This window comes from Suricata suricatta, chromosome 16 (assembly GCF_006229205.1).
Source record: "Suricata suricatta isolate VVHF042 chromosome 16, meerkat_22Aug2017_6uvM2_HiC, whole genome shotgun sequence".
Classification (NCBI taxonomy): domain Eukaryota; kingdom Metazoa; phylum Chordata; class Mammalia; order Carnivora; family Herpestidae; genus Suricata; species Suricata suricatta.
Genome location: NC_043715.1, coordinates 39,259,891 through 39,279,588, shown reverse-complemented (window position 1 = coordinate 39,279,588; position 19,698 = coordinate 39,259,891). Strand labels below are relative to the sequence as shown.

The 19,698-nt window shown below is 48.1% G+C and overlaps 2 protein-coding genes across 10 annotated transcripts in view; one reads left to right on the top strand and one right to left on the bottom strand.

Moving 5' to 3' along the window:
- Positions 1–10,105: 10,105 nt before the first annotated feature.
- RGS9BP (regulator of G protein signaling 9 binding protein) lies at positions 10,106–10,813 on the bottom strand. Its single transcript, XM_029924118.1, has one exon. The coding sequence runs from the start codon at positions 10,811–10,813 to the stop codon at positions 10,106–10,108; it is 708 nt and encodes a 235-aa protein (XP_029779978.1).
- Positions 10,814–11,858: 1,045 nt separating this feature from the next.
- ANKRD27 (ankyrin repeat domain 27) overlaps positions 11,859–19,698 on the top strand; it is a 46,297-nt gene continuing 38,457 nt past the window's right edge. For 6 of the 9 annotated variants that reach the window (XM_029926580.1, XM_029926579.1, XM_029926581.1 and 3 more), the window contains exons 1-3: positions 11,859–11,980; positions 13,452–13,651; positions 19,476–19,607. In XM_029926580.1, coding sequence (XP_029782440.1) covers positions 13,583–13,651; positions 19,476–19,607 — 201 coding nt within the window. In that variant the 5' untranslated portion in view covers positions 11,859–11,980; positions 13,452–13,582. Of the gene's footprint in view, positions 11,981–12,112; positions 12,297–13,451; positions 13,652–19,475; positions 19,608–19,698 lie in introns of those variants that run through there. The other 3 variants (XM_029926584.1, XM_029926582.1, XM_029926588.1) reach the window with 3 other exon arrangements.

The window sequence follows — 19,698 nt, the reverse complement described above, 5'->3', positions numbered from 1 at the left end:
GCCCGTCGCCAGCTGCTGGCGCCCGGCCGCAGGGAGCCGTTCATGGCAGGCGGCGGCGCGAGGCTTCCGGGCTCCGGGTTCTGGGGCGGCGGGAGCTCCCGCGCGCCGATCCGACCGGCCCTGGCGGCTGGCCGAGGCTTGGGGACCCGGGCCGGTGTCTCATAGGACGAGCTCGAGGCGGAGCGCGCGCAGGGGGCGCCGGGTGAATTCGGGCGGTTAGGTCCACACCCGCGCCGGCCTGTGGGAGGAGCTTGCCCCCGCCTGGAGCGCCTTAGATCCCGGCTGGGTCACTGGCAGGACTAGGACTGTCACTGTCCCCGGCGAGGGATTGTACACAGCCACCCGACAGGAGGGCCTGCCCAGGACTCTGGACCGAGAGCAGGAATGCCTAGGGGCACACATGACCTGCCACGGTAAAAATGTGGTGCAGTGTTTTCCCCAGGCCAGGTGACACCTAGCCCACCAAACCCCTAGAACTAGGACTTAATCTTAAACCATGGGTGGACACGGAAGTATGTTATCTTTGACAGGGAAGGAGATCTGAAGGGTAGGTCCCTGAGCTTTGCCGGCTCACCTGACTGCACCAAAGAGAAACCGATGGATGAACCAGATGCCAAATTATGGGTTCCCCACGGCACAGCCTGGATGTGAAAGGCCCGCCTTGCACTCCTGCCCCTTCAGGGTAATCTGCCTTGTGTTCTGGATGCCTATTGTCAGAGCACCTGGGACCACCTTAAGTGTCTTAGGTCATTCCATGATTTCCACTTTCATGAGAGATGCTTAATCCAGACTTAGGGATAGGAATTTCTCTCCACTTCATTTTCTTAGTGGCTATAATACTCCCAACTCCAAGAGAAACATTACTGTTTTTTAGAAAGAACCTGTTTAGGGGCGCCTGGGTGGCTCAGTCGGTAAGCAGCCGACTTGGGGTCAGGTCATCATCTCACTGTCTTTGGTTTGAGCCCCGATTGGGCTCAGTGCTGACAGCTCAGAGCCTGGAACCAGCTTGGGATTCTGTGTCTGCCTCTTTCTCTGCCCCTCCCCCGCTCACTCTCGGTCTCTCAAAAAGATAAATAAATGTAACAAAACAAAACAAGAAAGAGCCTATTTAAATCTGAATCTTCTCTTTTACAATTTTCGGTTACTTGCCAATAGCTTCTCTCACGATCACTATTACACCTCATCACACATTTGTTATGTCTTTGGATGAAATATAGATTGTTCTTTTGGTGGGCCTCTTTTAAGAATTATCATTTTAATGTGGGTTATTTCATGAGGAAGAATCCATGGCTGGCACTGCCAATTTTTAGGATTTTTTTAATTAAAAAAAATTTGTGTTTTTTTAAATTGGAAGTGTGCTCCATGCCCAACATGGGGCTTGAACTCAGGACCCTGAAATCAAGAGTGGCCTGCTCTACTGACAGAGCCAGCCAGACACTCCTAAGTTGGTTTTTGTTAGCATTATTTTCTAAAGGTACAACTCCCTGTGTACTGAGTGCATCTAAGAAACAAAAAGTGGGACCGCACCCGAAGAAAAGCCCAGGTGGAGGCAAGGAAGGACACATGTCTTCCTGGGAGGGCCGACCAACTTTCATCTACATTGAGTCTGCAGAGCCCGCAATTGGGGAACCCTTTCCCCAACTGCTTCCCAAATGCATGTGGCTCTGAGATAATCATTTCAGAATCTGTTGTAGAGTCTGAAGGGATACCCTGGAGCCTGTATTTTAACAATCCCTGACTCACCAGGTGATTCCAGAGCTGTGAGCCATAGGAAGCTCCGAAAGGTGGTGACATAATCAAGTTCATATCTTCAAAGGTCCCTCTAACAGCAGCATGGTGCCTCAGTTGGATCGAGCTGGACTGGAGACCCATGGGGTATGCTAGGCAAGAAATTATGAAGGTCTAAACTAGGAGAGTGGCTATGGAGAGAGGGTGAGGAGGGAGAAGGGAACGATTTATAGAGTATTGAGATAGACTTGATGTAATATGGTAATGGGTTGAATATGCAGAGCAGGGGACAGGAAAGAGTTAAGGTCTAGCTTGGGAGATTGAATAATAGTTATTCAACCCTAGAAGTAGGAATTGACAGTGATATTTTTAAGCACTTACTGTATGTGAGGCACTGGGAATTTTGTAAGTATTCACTGCATAATCCTCAGGAAACCATGTAAGGTGGAAATAGCTATTGCCATTTCACAGAAGAGAAACTATTCGCAGAGGGGTTAAATATCTTAAGAAAAGAGGTGCTATTCTCTCTGAGGTAAAAAACACCATTGTTTTGTAGATAAAAATGTTAATTTGGGGGTGGGCGCCAGGGTGACTCAATAGGTTAAGCGTCTGACTCTTGATTTTGACTTAGGTCTTGGTCTTACGGTTTATGGGATCCACCTGCTTGGGATTCTCTCTCTCCCTCTGCCCCTCCCCAGCTCTCTCACGCTTGCTTTAATCTCTCTCTCTCTCAAAATAAATAAGTAAACTTTTAAGAATTGTTTATGTTGAGATCAGCTCATTTTCCCAAAGGCTGGTCACTCCTAAGTGGGGTGACCAAGTTCTAGAGCAAAATGGCATACTTGGGTTGGGTCTTAACCGATGCCAGTCTCCAGAAGTGCACGCTGCCGTGGTGGTCCTCACTCAGGAGGCTCCGTGACAATGCGGTACCAGTTTACGTGTGTACCCACAGATCACATCCTATCACCTATTATCTGAACTGTAGCCGAGGACAAGAACGGAAGCAAAGAATAGACCCTGGAGTAGCAAAAGGGATACAAATATCATGATTCAAATCTAATGTGCTCTGCTTAGAGGAAAAATTAACAGATCTATTAATCTCTTGCTATTAACAAATTCCTCTGAAACTTGGTGGCTCAAAATGATAAACATTACCTCACAGTTTTGGTGGATCAGGGGTCTGAGAACATTCTAGCTGGGGGGGTTCTGACTCAGTATCTCCCATGAGATTATGGTCAGTAATCAATGGCCCACTCAGGTTGCTATTGGCAGGGAGCCTCATTTCCTGACCACACCAGCCTCTCCATTGAGCCACTTGAAGGTCTTTGAAACAGGGCAGTTAATTTTTCTCCAAAGAGAGTGACCCAAGAGAGAAGAAGGAGGAAGTCATGACGCCTTTTATGATTTAGCCTCAGAAGTCACACTCCATTTCCAAGTGTCCTATTTTTACACTGGTCTGTTCTATTCTATGTGGGAGGGGACTACACAAAAATACCAGGAGGTAGAGATCATTGTGGGTCATCCTGGAGATGGTAGTAACAGTGGACAAAAAATGAAACCATCTAAGTGTTAGAAGAAAACAAGGTAAATTCCTCTATAATTTTTGACTCAAACTCTAGAAGCAGTAAGGGAAAAGAATGGTCAACTTGACATACTCTTCTCTCCATATTTATAACTTTATTATGACAAAAAACACCCTAAGAAAGTCTAAGACGGGGCGCCTGGGTGGCTTGGTCGGTTAAGCGTCTGACTTCAGCTCAGGTCATGATCTCACGGTTCGTGGGTTAGGGCCCTGCATCGGGCTCTGTGCTGACAGCTCAGAGCCTGGAGCCTGTCTTCAGATTCTGTATCTCCCTCTCTTTCTGACCCTCCCCTGCTCACACACTCTCTCTCTCTCTCTCTTTCTCTCTGTCTCTCAAAAATAAACATAAAAAAAATTTTTTAATTAAAATAAAATGTCAAAAAAAGAAAGTCTAAAACATAATAAATTGGAAAATTATCTGTAATGCCTGTCACAAAGGATTAAGAGTTAGGGGGAAATATGTTGAATAAAACACCTCCAATTGTGTAGAACCATGGGTGAGAAAAACCAGTTCGGAGTAATTTAAGGTCACACATCCAGCGAGTATTGGAAACCGTTTCCAAACCTATTGACATGTTCTCAGAGTGCCCTGCCTAGTCCTGTCCTGCCAGGGGCATAATGCCAGCTGCTCCAGGCCTAACAGTAAGTGGGCACAGCCATTCCCTAGTAGCACCAGCAGTTATGATGTGCCACTTGGTCGTGAGAGAGTGAGTCACTTTGCTTTCGACACAGTTGCTTCACAGGTCAGGACAGTTGACTCTTCATCTTGATGTTCTACCAGGCGTCCCCAGCTTTACTTACAATGAAACAATTCATTTGATTTATTAGAACATGTAAAATCTTGAAAACAAAAAACGATCCAAACATGTCCTGCTTCTTACCTATATCATCATGTAGTCTTTTAGTTCAATATCAAGTTCAGCAGGCCCCACTTCGTTTCTGTTATCTACTATTTATCAGCTTTTTCAGTGATAAAGGGAAGAAAGGAAAGGATCTTTGGGGCTAGCCACGGAGAAATAACTTCAACCTGGATGCTTGGCGGTGAACGGAAAGCTTGTTCAGCCCTTCTAGAAGTCAAGGCGTGTCGCTAGAGTGGAACAAAATCCCCATGTGACTGACCAGTAGCATCCCGTGTGCCACAAATCACCAGATAAAAATTATTGGTCAAACTGTTTTTTTAAAGAAGGATTTTAAAAAGGTTGACAGCATAATTGTCTCAAAAAAGAATGGATTCCATTTATGTGACGTTCCGGATAAGGCAAAACCAAAGGGACAGCGGTTGCCAGAGTCTGGCGCTGAAGGCAAGGATTGACTAGTAAGGCACATGGGAGCCATGAAAAACACTGAGAAAACTCGAAACTGCTCATCTGAGAAGGGTGAATGTTACCGTATTTGACCTCAGAAAGTTTGCCTTTAAAAATTCATAGATTCCAACTTTCAGATAAACCATCTGTACTTGATCTTCATTTCATTGTGACAAGGGTATCTAATTTGGACCTTCAAACGGATTTTTAGATTTTACCTAAGTTACAGAAAGTTAAATGTCTTCATATAGTTGCTTTTCCCCAGTTGTCTGATTTCAGGACTTCTAGTTTGATAAGTAATAAGAGCAGTGGCAGCCAACATTTATTGAGCCCTGTGCCCATAAAAGGTCTGATCTCGATATCCTTATGAGGACTATGCCTTATTATTACTCCCATTGCAAAGATAAGTAAACTGAGGTCAGAGAGATTGAAGAACTTCAAAGAGATCTGCTCTGGACTCAGGTGTACCTTTTTCTGTGTTGGTACTCTTAACCTCAATGCTACAGTGTTTTGATACTGCATTTCAAAACATGTTTCTCATTCCCTGGGGTAGGATTCTATAAGTGTTTTTGCTTTGTTTTTAAGGGGGAAGATTCCGAAATTGTTTCTCATTATACTTTGAGACCTTGTTAAGATTTATGTTTTAATAACAATAATATGTTCTACATGATCAGAGCATTCAAAATTTTATTGTAAAAACAATGTAACAACATTAAATTATTGAAAAAACACCATTCATAATCCCACCATGGTCACAAATATTTTCATTTTGGTTTATTTCCTTGCAAATTTTCTCTATGTGCCTCACACGTATGCCTAACACGTCCATACAGGTTCCACACACTCACTTTGCTTTCTGGCAGTAGCATAGTTAAAGGACTCTTCAAAATCATTTTGACCCATGGGAGTTTTCATTTAGCTTGTTTACCTTTGTCACATGAGCCTAAGGTTATAAACCTAAACACCAACCAACAAAGATGCCAAGATCTCTGAGGAGTGCAGTGAAAACACCCAGAATCCTCTGTGAAATGAGATGAAAATAAGTACATGAAGGGGAGAGGTCCATCCAGTCCTCACGGACAGAGGGCAGCGGCACGCGGCCAGTTCCTACACTTTGGTCAGTCCTGAAGAGCCAAAGAATTAGTATTTGAATGACTTTGACCTGTGTTGGCCACAGCCAAAGATGGTTCATGCGAGACCTACTATTCTTCCTGGATCCCGTCCTGCATTACAGGATGAGTATTTTGTACTCAAACACTTGGAGACTGATAATCCTGGAGTATTTCTGAACATCTCTTTACATGTAATGGAATCTGTGAAAGGTAAGAATGTTGATCAGGACATTCACTTCAAATGTGCATAAAGAAGATTAAGAATAGGAATATGTTTAAAATCACAAGCGTTGATAGCGGAATCACTTGAGGTTGCCTTTCACGACTAAGTTATAAATGCTTCTTGCTATCTTTAATTTTTTAATTAACAATTTTAGTTAGATCGTCAAACAGTTGACATGAAACCTTCAATTCCACGTAGATCTGACGCCACACCCAAAGCCAGCCGTGCTGTGCTCACGTTTCATGACATCAGGTGGCCAGTGCACTTCCAGGTCTGAGGGCACCAGGTTACTTACAGAACAGGATGTTCCTAGCCTCCCTGACAAACGACAGGGTTTCACATCTGTAATGTCCCAGAATCAGTTTAGGTGGCCCAACCGCTGGGTAAAACAAACTGTTTAATAAGTAACTAGACTTCCTTGCACTCAGGCTTACAATCAGAATTTAAATTCTGAATCTAATTTAAATCCTATAAATAAGTAGCACTTGCACGAATTTGCTTTTAAGTCCATCCACTAATCCTGATATGGACGAAAACCACAGTAAGCTCAGTTTATTCTGATTTTTAAAACGTCTACAGAATTTTACCAACAGATTAATTTTAGAAAATAACCACCAAACTGTAACATTTCATTTTGACATGTACCAAACCCAACAATAACCCCAAGTCCGCAAACAAAATAATGCTTTCTTGTTGAACTGCATTCTGTTAAATGTTCTAAACTCTGGGAGGGACCTTTGCATCAATCGGTCGGGACTCTCCCAATTGCACCATTGAGGGAACTGAGGCACAGGGAGGTCAATGAGGTACCTTATCTGAGGTACTTGGAGAGAGAGGCAAAGCCCCTGCCCATCACAGCTGGTCCGGCCTTGAGGGAGGAGTGGTCCCCAAAGGAAGTCAGAGGCCAATCCTTCGGTTCTTTACTTTAGGCTGACATACAGGCTCACGCTTTGGGGCCTGCGCCCGTAACAAGCATTCATTACGGAAGGGAGAGGTGCATCTGAAAAGCTAAAAATGTATCGATGTGCAGGTTGCAAAGGAAAATGCAACATTACCAGGCTCCTCACGCAAACCAACACCCTCCTGAACCCAAACTATTTGTCTTTTGTCATCGCACACGGCTTATACAGCTTACTGTAAACCTTCGGTAAGTCATGCAGGCTACACGCTTAATTTTACTTAACAAACATATCTCCCTTGCGGCATTTAAAGCCATAAGTTCTTAGAGTACATAAAAAAGAATTCGCCAGGCATTTTTTTCCTTTCCTACAAACATTCCTGGTTTGTTTTTTTTTTTTAACTACAAACAATAGCTCAAAGTTTCCATAAGTGACTCAACATTCCAATTGCTTATCTTCTCAATCAGATAAAACGGTACTGTTTTCCCAAAAGAGAAGCCAGTGATATTTTCTCTTTACAGGTACTGATCATAGCATTTAACTCTGGAAATAAAGATCTATTCTTGAACTTGTATCCGTGATTTGGAAAACTAGATGGTTTTTTTTTTTTGCCATTGACCTTATCACATATGCCCTATATTGAACATTTTGAATTTGGGGTTTTTCCCCCCTACACTTATATCATGGTATGAAATCATACCAAATGTTTTTAGAAAATTAATGACTTGGATATCACGCATCTGAATTGAATCAGGATTCTATCAGAAAGCAATGTCTTGAATTATAGCAGAAAAGTGATTTTGCTTGCATCACATAGCAAAAGTTCTAGTAGGTAATGCTTTAACTCCAAATAATACCCAATATTCCCAATGCTTAAAACTTTCAAACTCAGGTTAACGGGTCCATTCAGCTTTTGTGTGTGCAGATGCAACCTTTAATCGATGATTTCAGCCAGCAGAGGACTCTCAGAATTAGGTACACATCTGATTGCACATATAATTAAATACCCAAGGATCTGCGGAGTGAAAGGCCAACAGAGCATGGGCAGAACAATGAAATTTGTCCCAGTGGCTCTCTCTGGATTATACAACATCTGATGGATTTTGTTACTCAATAGATTTTGCTGAACAATTTTTTGTTGTTGTTATCAACCAAAACAGTTTGATAAGAACGGAAGAGTTACCGTATTAGAAACATAAGAATATACTTAGGGTGTGGTTTTAAAGGATATTTTCCAACTCGGGGTCACAGAATGCCCCAATCTCCTCTTGTCTGGGAGAGCTGAGAGTTCGGGGAAGTTAACAGAGATTTCATGTTGTGTGCAGAGGAAGGGGAGGGGACTCAGGAAACTTTTTGGGTCCTCTCTGAAGGTTCCCTGCACAAGCAGGTGCAAAATAAATTTGAAGTGGCCCCTATTCAGATGAGGCAGAAGGTGTTCCTTTTATTAGTTAAGGTCATAAAACTTTTAATCGGCTTAAGAACTTGTGGGTGTTTTAAAACCATTATCACAGACACAAACAGATCCCTACTTTATGAGGCACTGGAATCTGTGTGCTCAGGAAGGGTTCGAGGAATTTGGGCTGGGAGAGTGGCCCTTCGGACTGCCAAGGCTGCTCTGGTGTGTGCCCCTACTCCTTGGCCTTCTAAGCGGTCCCTGTGAAACTGTCGATTCCCTCCTCTGGTCCCCTTTTCCATTTTTAAGTTAAAAAAAAAATCCTTGTCAGTTTTCAGCCAAACCAAAGTCTTGGATTTTATTCCAAATTACCTTTGGAGAGTTAAATGCGTGTGTTTTCTCAGCCTGACTTCCCCAGCGATGTTCTCTCCGCACTATGGGGGGGGGGGGTGGCACTGCTCACATAAACTCCAACCTGGGTCCCCGGGCTTTCCACATTCTTTACTTATTGAGCAAAAGAAGCAGGGGCCACTCAACTTTTGTTATCCTCACTATGGCTCTGGTAGTTTATGCCATAACCTCCTGCCTTCAAGAAGTCTATTTTCATAATAGATGTAGTTTTCCTAACTTAACTAAATAAATAAAGACCACTATGTTCAACTCACTGGCACGTGTGGATTCGTGGCCAAATGTCCTTTACAAAAAATGCCAGCTTTGATAGGACAGAACACTGTTTTATGGTTTTTCTTTCAAATGGTTATTGTCTTTAAAAAGCTGCTGAAATTCTGGATGGAAGCTTATGCATTCTAACCCAGTCTCATGGCTGACTCAAACTGACAAGCGACAGTGAGGTTTACGGTCTCAGGGGTCAGTGTGAGGGTCAGGCAGCCAGGCCCCGTCCTCCAGAGCCCCTCTCCAACTGCTAGCAGGCAAATGCCAAGGGATAGATAGGATTAGCGGCTCCAAAGAGGATTCTGCAGCCCTCCCCCAGAGGAGGATCAAACACTCTGGTCTAGTTCTGGAACAAAAATAAACCTTCACAAAGGAGAAAGTGCCTCTTTTAAGAGCATACTTCCCTTTCCAAAGTTTGTGCCCCTTCCAGGCTGACTGGGGGAAAACCCCTTTTCATAGGCAAGTGTGCGCAATGGAACGAGCATGTGAGGGCAGGTTCCACGTGCTTTCTCTGGCTTCCTAAGTAGCGTCAGAACTTGCGGAGGAGGTCACGACCCCAAACCTCTTCTGGCTGCTTTTGGCAACTGATGAATAAACTCTGCCAAGAAGCGCAATCGTGGGCCACAGAGAAAGCACTTTGCACGAACGTCACGCTCTCCTAAGCTTAGGTCCCAAAGGATTAAGGTAATAAAACCTGCATACGTCTTCCTACAGTTTTGTCCAGGAAACAAAATTGCCACCCACACTGAGGAGAAAACAACCCCCTGTTCAAACTGCCCCATTTGGACAGTGGGAATCGCTGGTAGGGGTGGGGGCACCGGACTCCGACTCTGTGCAAACGCGCCCCAGCTGCACACGCGGTAACCCATTAACTTGGAATCTGGGGTCACTGTGGATGGTTTTCTATTAATAGGGAATAAAGCTGCTGCATACATTAGCGGTAATGCCCTGGCGCCCGTGCAAAATTAACTCCTCACAGGCCAGCACGAGGAAACCATGTTTCTGCCCAGTCAGCTGTGTATACACACACACACACACACACACACACACACACACACACACACACAGGGTTTTAGAACCCTTTCCCTTAAACATGCCAGATCCCACTCCCGTCCGAGTGCAGGCAGTGGCGGTCGTTCCTGAGGGATGTCTCCGAGGAGGGAGCGGTAGCGGTGGTACAGTCTTGTGCGGGTCAGCTCAGCTTCGCCACGGAGATGGCCAGGGCCACGGCCGCCAGCAGCACGGCGCTGAAAACGGTGGCGGCTAGGGCCTTGCTCACGTCGCAAGGCCTGGTGCGCTCCTGTACAGACGCGCCGCCCATCGAGCCGGCACTGGCGCTGGACAGGAGCTCGGCGCCCGCCGTTTGGCGGGCCTGCACGGTCCAACGGGGCACGTTGACCTTCATCTCCATGTCGTGGATCATCTCGCTCACCTGAAGGATCTCCCGCTCCAGCACGCTCAGGTCAGCCACGTCGAAGTCGCCCCCCGCCTCGTGGCGCAGGCTGCGGGCGCTCAGGGCGCGCGCCGCTACGCCCGCGGAGTCGCCCGCTACGCCGGTGCGCACCAGCGGTCGCCGCGGGGTGTGCAGGGGGAACGCGGTGCCCAGGGCCAGCGCACGCCGCATGTCGGCTTCCAGCAGGTCCAGGCAGCCGGAGAAGGACACCCAGAGGCGCTCAAACTCTGCGCGCTCCTCGGCCGCCAGGCTCCGATCGCGAAGTGCGGCTGTCAGCGGGGCGCGGATGGCCACCGCCAGCTCCTGCGCCTTATGGCGCGTCTTCTGCAGCTCCTCACGCAGGTTCTGCGAGTCCGCCGAGCCGCCGACGGTCAGCACCAGGTGGTGGTAGCATGCGGTGGTCTTGTTGAGAGCGTCCAGCAGCGCCTTGCACTCCTCTCTTGCCATGGCTGTGCGCTCGGGCACGGCCGCACTCCTCTTCGCCCCGCGCTCTCAGCGCTGCAGGGCGCGGCCAGCCACGACGGCACCCTGGGGCTGGGCGGTCTGCGCGCTTCTCATGGCCCGAGACTAGCTCGGTACTGCCTCTGAAGACCGAGCCCCACGACGTGCGCCTCCGCGGACGAGACGCGGAGAGAAAGAGCCCCGTTAGTTATTTCCCATCCCCTCGTTCATCATCCCCCGATGCTCTCCAAGTCACACGCTGAGTCTCTGCACCGCCCTCGTCTCCACGATGGTCCTCTGCGAAGCCCGGATTGCAGTCCCCATCCTTCTCCCGTGCGGTAGCCAGCGGTAGCGGGCGCGGAGCCGCGCGTGGCGCCTTAGCCACCGCCAAAGGCTGCCTGGTCGGGTTCTTAGGATCCGCCCACCCCCGCCCGTCCGTGCGGGGCGCTTGCATCCCTGGGTCCAGGGATGGGCGGGGCCCCGCGCGGGGAGGTCACGTGTAGGTTCCCCATGTCTCCCCCTCTGCACCCCATTATAGTTTTGGAGACTAGGGCTCGGCAGTTCCAACCCTCCAGTGTCGTAAAGATGAGGAAACCGAGGCACAGGTAAAAGGGAGCCGATGTCACGCGACGTCCATGGAAGTGAGGGAACCTGAACCCAAGGGACCCTTACTCCCAGTCCCTGCCAGCGACGCAGTGGTGTGTCTTGTAGGACTGGAGGACTTCGTCCTCCGAAGCTAGCAATAAAGGGTGATCCGCAGGGCGGGACGACTCCCTGGTTCTCCCTATCCAGATACGGCACACTTTCCAGGGACCAAGCTTGGACCCCACCTCTAAGAGTCAGATCAGCTTTCGGCCCCGCCCCCTCCTCTTCCGGGCACGCGCAGTTCGCGGCTCCAGGCTGGCCCCGCCCGAGTAGGAAGCACTGTGCGCCGCCTGAGCCCCACCCCGACTGGGCGGACTCAGTGATTGCTCTGCGCCCACGTCACTCTAAAAAGGGACGGTCGCTCATTGGGCTGACCACGTGAGGCTCCGCCCAACGCGGAGTAAAGGGGTGGGCGGTGGAGCAGAACTGCTGCGCTGGGGTAGTGGGCACCGAGGTCCGAGTAGAAGGCCCGGGAGGTGTCGCCACCGCTCCGGGAAGGGCAGGAAGTGAAACTATGTAGCCTTTTAAGTAAGTGGCCTCCCTCCTGTCTCATCCCGAGCCTCCCTTCCCCGCCGGGACGGCTGCGCCTCGGGGCCTAGAGGCCGGGCGGGGCCCCGGAGCTGGAAGGGGGAGGGGCTCTTTTCTCTCCGCGGCGGCAGCCCCGCGGCGCCCCGGGCTGGGCTGGCTGCCTCTGGGCGGCCCCACAAGACCCCCACCTCCTCGCAGGCTGGGCCGCCCGCCCGCGCTCTTCGGGTCCGGTCGGCAGTCGAGCTTCTCTGCTCCTCGTGTACAGAGTGGGGGATGGCGAAGAATGCGCTCTCTGACCCCCGCGACTACGGGACGGGTCAGTGGGTGCGGGGGCCTGGGACCTCGGATTTGGGGGCAGCGGGCGAGGCCGTCGCTCAAGCGCTGAGTGGCCTCGGCCGTTTGCTGACTGCCTGACCCGGCGGCTGGAGGGGGACGATGTGGGTAGGGGTCCCGAGCCTCGGGCCTTGCGGTCCCCGAGGGTGGAGAAGGCGCAGGGAAGGAGGGAATCCCTGTCAGCCAGCCATCGTTTCGTCCTGCTGGGTGACATTTACTCCAGGAAAACTTAAGCACCAAGAGATGTCCCAGACGGTGGGTCTGTTCAGTTTTTTTCGTTGAGCATAGATTGCCATGGGCGCGAGAGCCAGGCATGCCCCCTGGAGATGTTGGGGACTTGGGCACTGGAAACCGAAGCCTGTGCCAGGCCACCACGGAACAAGTGATGCGTCTTCATTGAGGATTTAGGACATTCAGGGAGGGACTGGCGAGACTGGAGGGACTAATGTTTGCATGCGAGCTGGGGTTTTCCAAGCCTGTGGATTTCGTGGGGAGAATACGTATTTTGATTAGCGCACCCTCTCACCAGCCCCCGGAGAAGAGCTGGGGATCTTAGTGAGATATTAGCGTTTTGAGTCTGCCTAGCCCAGCACGGTGTTGAGGCGGTCCAGAGGATCCAGAGCGCTGGACCCCTGAGCTCTCTGTCCTTTTATCTGTTTGGGGCCATTTGTGGCCAGGGCTTGGATGCTCCAGGCCTTGGCCATCCTCTGCTGTGGTGGCCAGATGGGGCCATGGCAGGGGAAGAGTAGTAGGGAGAACCCATCACTTTGGGGCGCTTTGGGGACAGCAGAGGGAGATGAGTGAGGCTGCTGAGGTCGTTGGAAGGCCAGAATGAGAGGTCCTTAATGCCAGGCAGAGAAATTGAGAGTCCATCTAGTAAGGAATTCAAGTAGGTAAGTCCTTGAAGAATATAGTAGCCCTCTTTAATCCGTGGGGGATGTTTTCCAAGAACCACCATGGATGCCAGAAACTTTGGATAGAACCAAGTCCTTTACTGTTTTTCCTATACCTGCATACCTGTGATGAGTTTAATATATAAATTAGGCACAGTAAGAGATTAACAAAAATAACTAATAAAATAGAACAGTTATGAATGATTCACTGTGATCAAAGTTATGTAAATGTGGTCTCTCTCCAGATATCTTACCGTACTCACTCTTCCGGTGATGATGTGAGATGATAAAATGCCTGTGGGATGAAACGAAGTGAGGGGAACGATTCGGGTATTATGATACTGTGTTAGCTACTGCTGACTTTGTGACCGACCGTATGTCAGAAGGAGGATCTTCTGTTTCTGGACCCCAGTTGACCATGGGGAACCAAAACTGGAAGGTGAAAGTAAGGATAAGGGGGACGATGGCACTGCACAGACGTCAGTGTTGGAAAGAGCGCCTTGTTGTCTTTTCATGTGGACCGGCTTGAGTAAGATCAGGAGGCAGAAGGCTCTGGGGAAGAAGTGCAGGATGGGAGCGGGGCGGACACTTGTAACTAGCCCCAGTGACAGGAAAGCTGTTGGAGCTCTGAAGTCGGGAAGCTACCGTGGGTGAGCTCTCTGGACTTGGGCTTGCCATCTGAAATCATCCTGCCTGGCAGCGTCGCCAGGAGAGCAAGCAGTAGTAACCGCAGTCCAGGTCTTGACTGTGTCTCCTAGTGTTTCTGTGGGTGCCCTTCCTTTGTTTATGAATTGTCAGAATTGGATTGGTGGCCAGTAACTTAATCCTCTCCTAGAGGAGCAGAGGAATGTGACTATGTGATGACAGATACCAGCCCTAGAAAGGATTCAGACCCAAATGCAGACCTTCTGTGTCCGAGAGACACTGAGAAGTGGCCCTCGGAACTCCCGCCTTTCTGCTCGAGATGCTGGCAGGAGCTGGGTGCTGGTGGCTCCTCCGGAAAGTTCTGGAGCAGGTGCTAGGAGGGGAGATTGTGCTCCTCCGAACTCTCCTGCTCCCTGAGTGGCCGCTCTGCTCCCCCAGCTCTGAGGCCTTCTCTCCCTGTGTGGCCCTCCACATTCCAGCTGTCACTGTGTTTAGCCAACTCTGAGCACACCGTTCATTTCTGGCTTTCTGCCAGTGTCTGCATAGCTGCCTGGGGCCAGCCCCTCACCCTCCCCTGGATATGGGCAGTGGATTTCCAGCTCCTCTGAGAGATGACCCCTCCCTGGGAGCTTGAGCCTCCTCTCACACCCCACTATCACTTTGTTCAAGTGGGCGACACAGTTACAGCCTGCCTCCGGTGAGCCCGGTGGCCAGACGCAGGCTGGGTGCTTTGAAGAAGAGCGTTGAGAAAAACATGGATAGGATCGCTAGGTGTTACAGGCGGAAGGACATAAGTGACTGTCCTACCATCTGTTACATCATCCAGCTGCTTCCATTTGCTAGTAAATATAGATGCATTCAAAAGTTTTCCCTTCTCGCCTTTTCCTTCTGAATTACAAATTAAACTAGTTGGAGAATGTTGCTCATCTGTGGGAAAATATGCCTGGTCAAGATATTGGGTGAGGGCCCCGGAAGTGTGGGGGCGGCCATAGCAGTGAGGTGTCAGCCAGGAGTTTATCTCTGGGAGGCACAGACTCTCTCCTGTGTTGGATTCTGCCGGGCCAGGCTGCACGCGGTCACCAGCTGGTCCCTGACCACCCAGCCTCATCTGGGCTGATGGGACCGTTGAAGACCACAAAGCCACAAGCGTGCACACCACCTCTTGAAACGTCCGGTGCTCGTTTGAGGCCGTGCCTGGCTCTCCTGTTCGTAGAGGAACCTCAGACAACCCGCGCTCAGGGGGCTTGGTATCTGCGGCCAACTTCCCACTGGATTTGCTGCAAATCATCCCATCATTTGAGCTTTGTCAGCAGTGGGATTTTTTTCTTAAAGGAGTCTCTTAAAAGGATTTACTCATCCTTCCAGTTTTATAAGGAAGAATCCATTTACTTTGCACGTTCTCTTAAAATCTAAAGCTAATTCTGGCAGGTAAACTTGTTTTTAGTGTTAACCGACTTTAAGTATTTACCTCTGTAGGAGAATTCCATTCTGGCATTTAAGAACCAGATCGTATCAGATTATTACATGTTTTTAACACTGGGACGAAAAGATTGACAATGGTACTGAACAGAGCTCTTGGAATGCTTACTCCTGGACAGAGAGTTCAGTCATTGACAACCAGGAGGAATAATGTCCCCGAGAAAACAGATGGCTTGGGCCGGAAACACAGCAAGCTCTGTCTCATTCACCAGCATGCTTGTTCAGTCTTGTGTGTTTCATGCATTTGAATATAATTTTTTTTAATAAAATTTTTTTCATTATATTTCTTTTTGCGGGGATGTGTGCCCAAGTGGGAGAGAGGGGCAGAGGGAGAGAGAGAGGAGAGAGAGACAGAGAGAGAATCCAAGCAAGCTCCACACTCAGCATGGGGCCCATCGTTGGGGTCAGGACCTGAGCCGAAATCAAAGGTTGGACACTTAACTGGCTGAGGCCCCCCAGCCCCCCCTGAACAGAGTGTTTTGATGTGGCCTTCAGGGCCCTTCCTTTACTGTGCTGCCCCTCTCTGACCGGCACTATTTGGATTCTTGTTATTCCCTGACTCACTCATCTAGTCAAAAACCGTGTACTCTTGGGTTTCTGTCCCCGCTCCGCAAGCCTTTGGCTTACTCTGGTCCCTGCCAGGGAGGCCTCCTCTGCTCCCCGTCCCACACCGCCTCCCCTGCTTCGCCCTTCTCGTGTCTGGTCCTCACCTGCCCCAGCCCTGCTCGGGGTGGGTTTTACCTGCTGATGCACATCCCTTGCCTCCCAGCTGGGAGAGGCAGAGCCTGCCCGTGTGGCCTCCATCTTGGGCGGAGAGGTGTTGGAGCAGAGCCGGCATCTTGTCTGAGGAGCAGAAGGACTGTCCCTTCCCGGCTTCCTTCCGCCCGGATCGCATCTGCTCTCTCATGCAGCTTCTGCCCGACGGGTCTTTACTTTAGCGCTCTGCTGTGTGGGACCAGTTATGTCAGAAACCAGGAACAATTTTTGTTTTCTTGTGACTCTGTCCCAGCAAAATCCCATTATCCAGTCATTCTGGTAGGGACTCGTAAAAGGATTATTTGGGCCCCAGTATAATTGAATACAACAGTTCAGATGCCTGAATTGTTACTGAGTGGTCTGGGGGGTCTGGGAAGGGATTATATGTAGCCTTTTTCATGCTCAGCCCCTCCCCTAAGAGGATTTGCAGGGAGCTCAGGGGCCTCCTTCAGGCAGGCCCCAGGAGGGCCTGCAGCACAGGCAGTTCCGGCCGGACCAGACCCGGGGACTTCAGTGTAGGGCCTGTGTGGCTGTCCGTCACGGCAGCTTTTCCTTTGGGCGAATCTGTGCATCTGTGACTCAAGAAATAACCCTTAATCGAGGCTTATTTATTTTACACAATGGGTGTAGTGATTGAAGAGGTGGATGTTAGACTCAGTTCTGACATTTGTGTAACCTCAAGTTGGCCAACAGAGCCTCAGTTTCTTCATCTGCAGCAAATGGGGATAATGATACAGTAGTTATTGTGAGCACTAATTATAGTTGGTTACCTACAGTTACCATGACATTAAAATGGGCTGAAGATGTGTAGAAGTTATCTCAGTGCCTGAACCAAACGAAGACACTCTCAGATAGTTGCTGTTTGTTTTTTTTTTTTTTAATGTTTATTTATTTTGAGAGAGCGCAAGCAGGGGAGGGACAGAGAGGAGACAGAGGATCTGAAGCAGGCTCTGCACTGACAGCATAGAGCCTGATGTGGGGCTCAAACTCCTGAACCGCAGGATCGGGCCCTGAGCTGAAGTCACTCAATGCACTGAGCCACCCACGTGCCCCATCAAATACTTTTTATCATTAGCCATAACGGATAGAACTCATAATGCATGTACTTACGTCTGCTGTCCTGGTGTTTTCCCAAGAAGGCATTTTGGAATATTGTGATATAGTAAGAAAGTAATTCAGTTTTTCATTTGTATTTCATCCATCTTATTGTATCAAGGATAAGTACTTGATGTTCTTTAATAGTTGTTAATTTCCCCTTTTCAGTGAAGGGGGTCTCAGGCTCAGGTTCAGAGTGTTTGGCAGGTTGTAGTATCTAGCAAAGTTTGAACATGTTTGAAATGTTTAAGATTACCTATTTTATAGGAGTGATACTGTTTTTGTATTTAAAGTTGTAATAAGGGCTCTTTTAAAAACAAATTTTAGGGGCACGTAAGTGGCTCAGTTAAGTGTCCAACTCTTGATTTTGACTCAGGTCATGCTCTCACCGTTTGTGGGATCAAGCTCCATATGAAACTCTATGCTGACAGCAAGGAACCTGCTTAGGATTCTCTCTCTCCCTCTCTCTGCCCCTTCCTTGCTTATGCTTTTCTCTTTCTCTCTCAAAATAAATAAACACACCTAAAAAAGTAAATAAAATAAATTTTATTTTATTTTATTTATTTATTTATTTTTATTATTATTTTTTAATGTTTTTATTTATTTTGAGACAGAGAGAGACAGAGCATGAGCTGGGGAGGGGCAGAGAGAGAGGGAGACACAGAATCAGAAGCAGGCTCCAGGCTCCGAGCCGTCAGCACAGAGCCCGACATGGAGCTCGAACTCATGAATGTGAGATCATGACCTGAGCTGAAGTCAGAGGCCTAGCCCGCTGAGCCACCCAGGTGCCCCAGTAAAATAAATTTTAAAAGAGAATAGATGTTTAAAGGAATATGCCAAACACTAGCAGTAGAGCCGTTGTGTACAATTATGCAGACTATCCATACACAGGTGACCTGCCTTGAGGAAGGAGATATTGACAAACTGGGGCTGATAAATAGCCAAGAAGCTACTTACCAAGCCATGTGCCCTGCCACAGGACTGTACCCACTGGGGCGCCTTTTCTAATCCTCACAAAGACACCATGCAGGCCAGCAGTAAGTGGTGGTACACTGGTATGCAATATGGCAGAAATACTGAAAGTCACACATAAATGGGAATCCTGCAAGACAGGTGTTTGTATTCTCCATTGCACTGCCTGAGATGAAGGCTCGGATTCTTTTTCTGTGCCCGTTTTTCATATTCCTCTCTGACAGCTCAGGGACACCACACTGATGTAAATGGAGCAGATTGGGACAATGGAAGCCCCGTTCACAACAGGAGTAAATCTATACAGAATATATAAATAATGTTTAATAAAAATTATATATAACCTGTGATTTTTATGGAGAAAATTTAATTGGAGAACATAGAAGAAGACATACATGGAAAGACATACCATGTCCATGGATGATGAGATTCATTATTATAAAGATGTTGACTCTACTCTCCAGTCCATAAATTGAGTGGATTTCAAATAAAAATCCCAAGAGGTTCTGTGCTGACAGCTAGCTCAGAGCCTGGAGCCTGCTTCACATTCTGTGTCTCCTTCTTTCTCTGACCCTCCCCCTCTCATGCTTTGTCTCTGTCTCTCAAAAATAAATACATATTAAAAAATTTAAAAAAGAATACAGCAGAAGTTAGCAAAAGAATGAGAGCTGTACGGATCAGCATGGGTAGGATTTTAAAACATGTCGATTGGAAAAGGTATGTTCCAGGATACTTGTAGTGTGAAGCCATGTATGTAGATTTCGAAGTTCCTAAAAGAATATTTTCTATTATTTATGAATGCACGTGTATTAAAGGAATAGAAATGTGAACAAGAATGGCTCTGAAAGAGGAGGGGGAATGGGATCAGAGGGGCGGCGGGGTGGGGCGGGCAGATTCCAGGCTATTCTGATGTACTTTTTTTCTCAAAAGAAAATCTGAGACAAATATGCGAAGCGTTAAATTTGGTAATCCAGGGTGCCAGGTTTCCATCGTTCCTATATGCTTAAAGTATTTCATTAAAAATATACACATATATTTAACTTGTCATAATTTTGGCCACATAGAATGTTCTAAAAATAGCCTTTTTTTTTTTGCCATGATTTGGAGTTTAACAAGATTTTCAGATTGTAATGTATGTAGTTAGCCAGTAAAACAAGTCATCTTAGAAGTGGTGGGTTATCTTTGATATTTCCTGATGGAGTGTTAAGTCCATAGAGTAGAATAATATGTGTCAGAGATGCTTTTAGAAATTTCCAGAACAGGACTTTTCTGGGTTCTTTAAATCCAAAAGTGGTCACCTACTGCTGTTTCTTTCCTTGTCCCAGGAGGCTGTCTCTGCCCTCCCTGAAGTCCATATGGCTCTGTATGATGAAGATCTCCTGAAAAACCCTTTCTACCTGGCTCTTCAGAAGTGGCGTCCTGACCTATGCAACAAGGTGGCCCAGATCCATGGCATTGTAAGTGCCTCGATCCTGGGGGCTGTCCTCCATTAGGCGTGAACCAGCCAGTGCCGACGAGGCCAGACGTACTGTCGACTTTGGTTAAGCG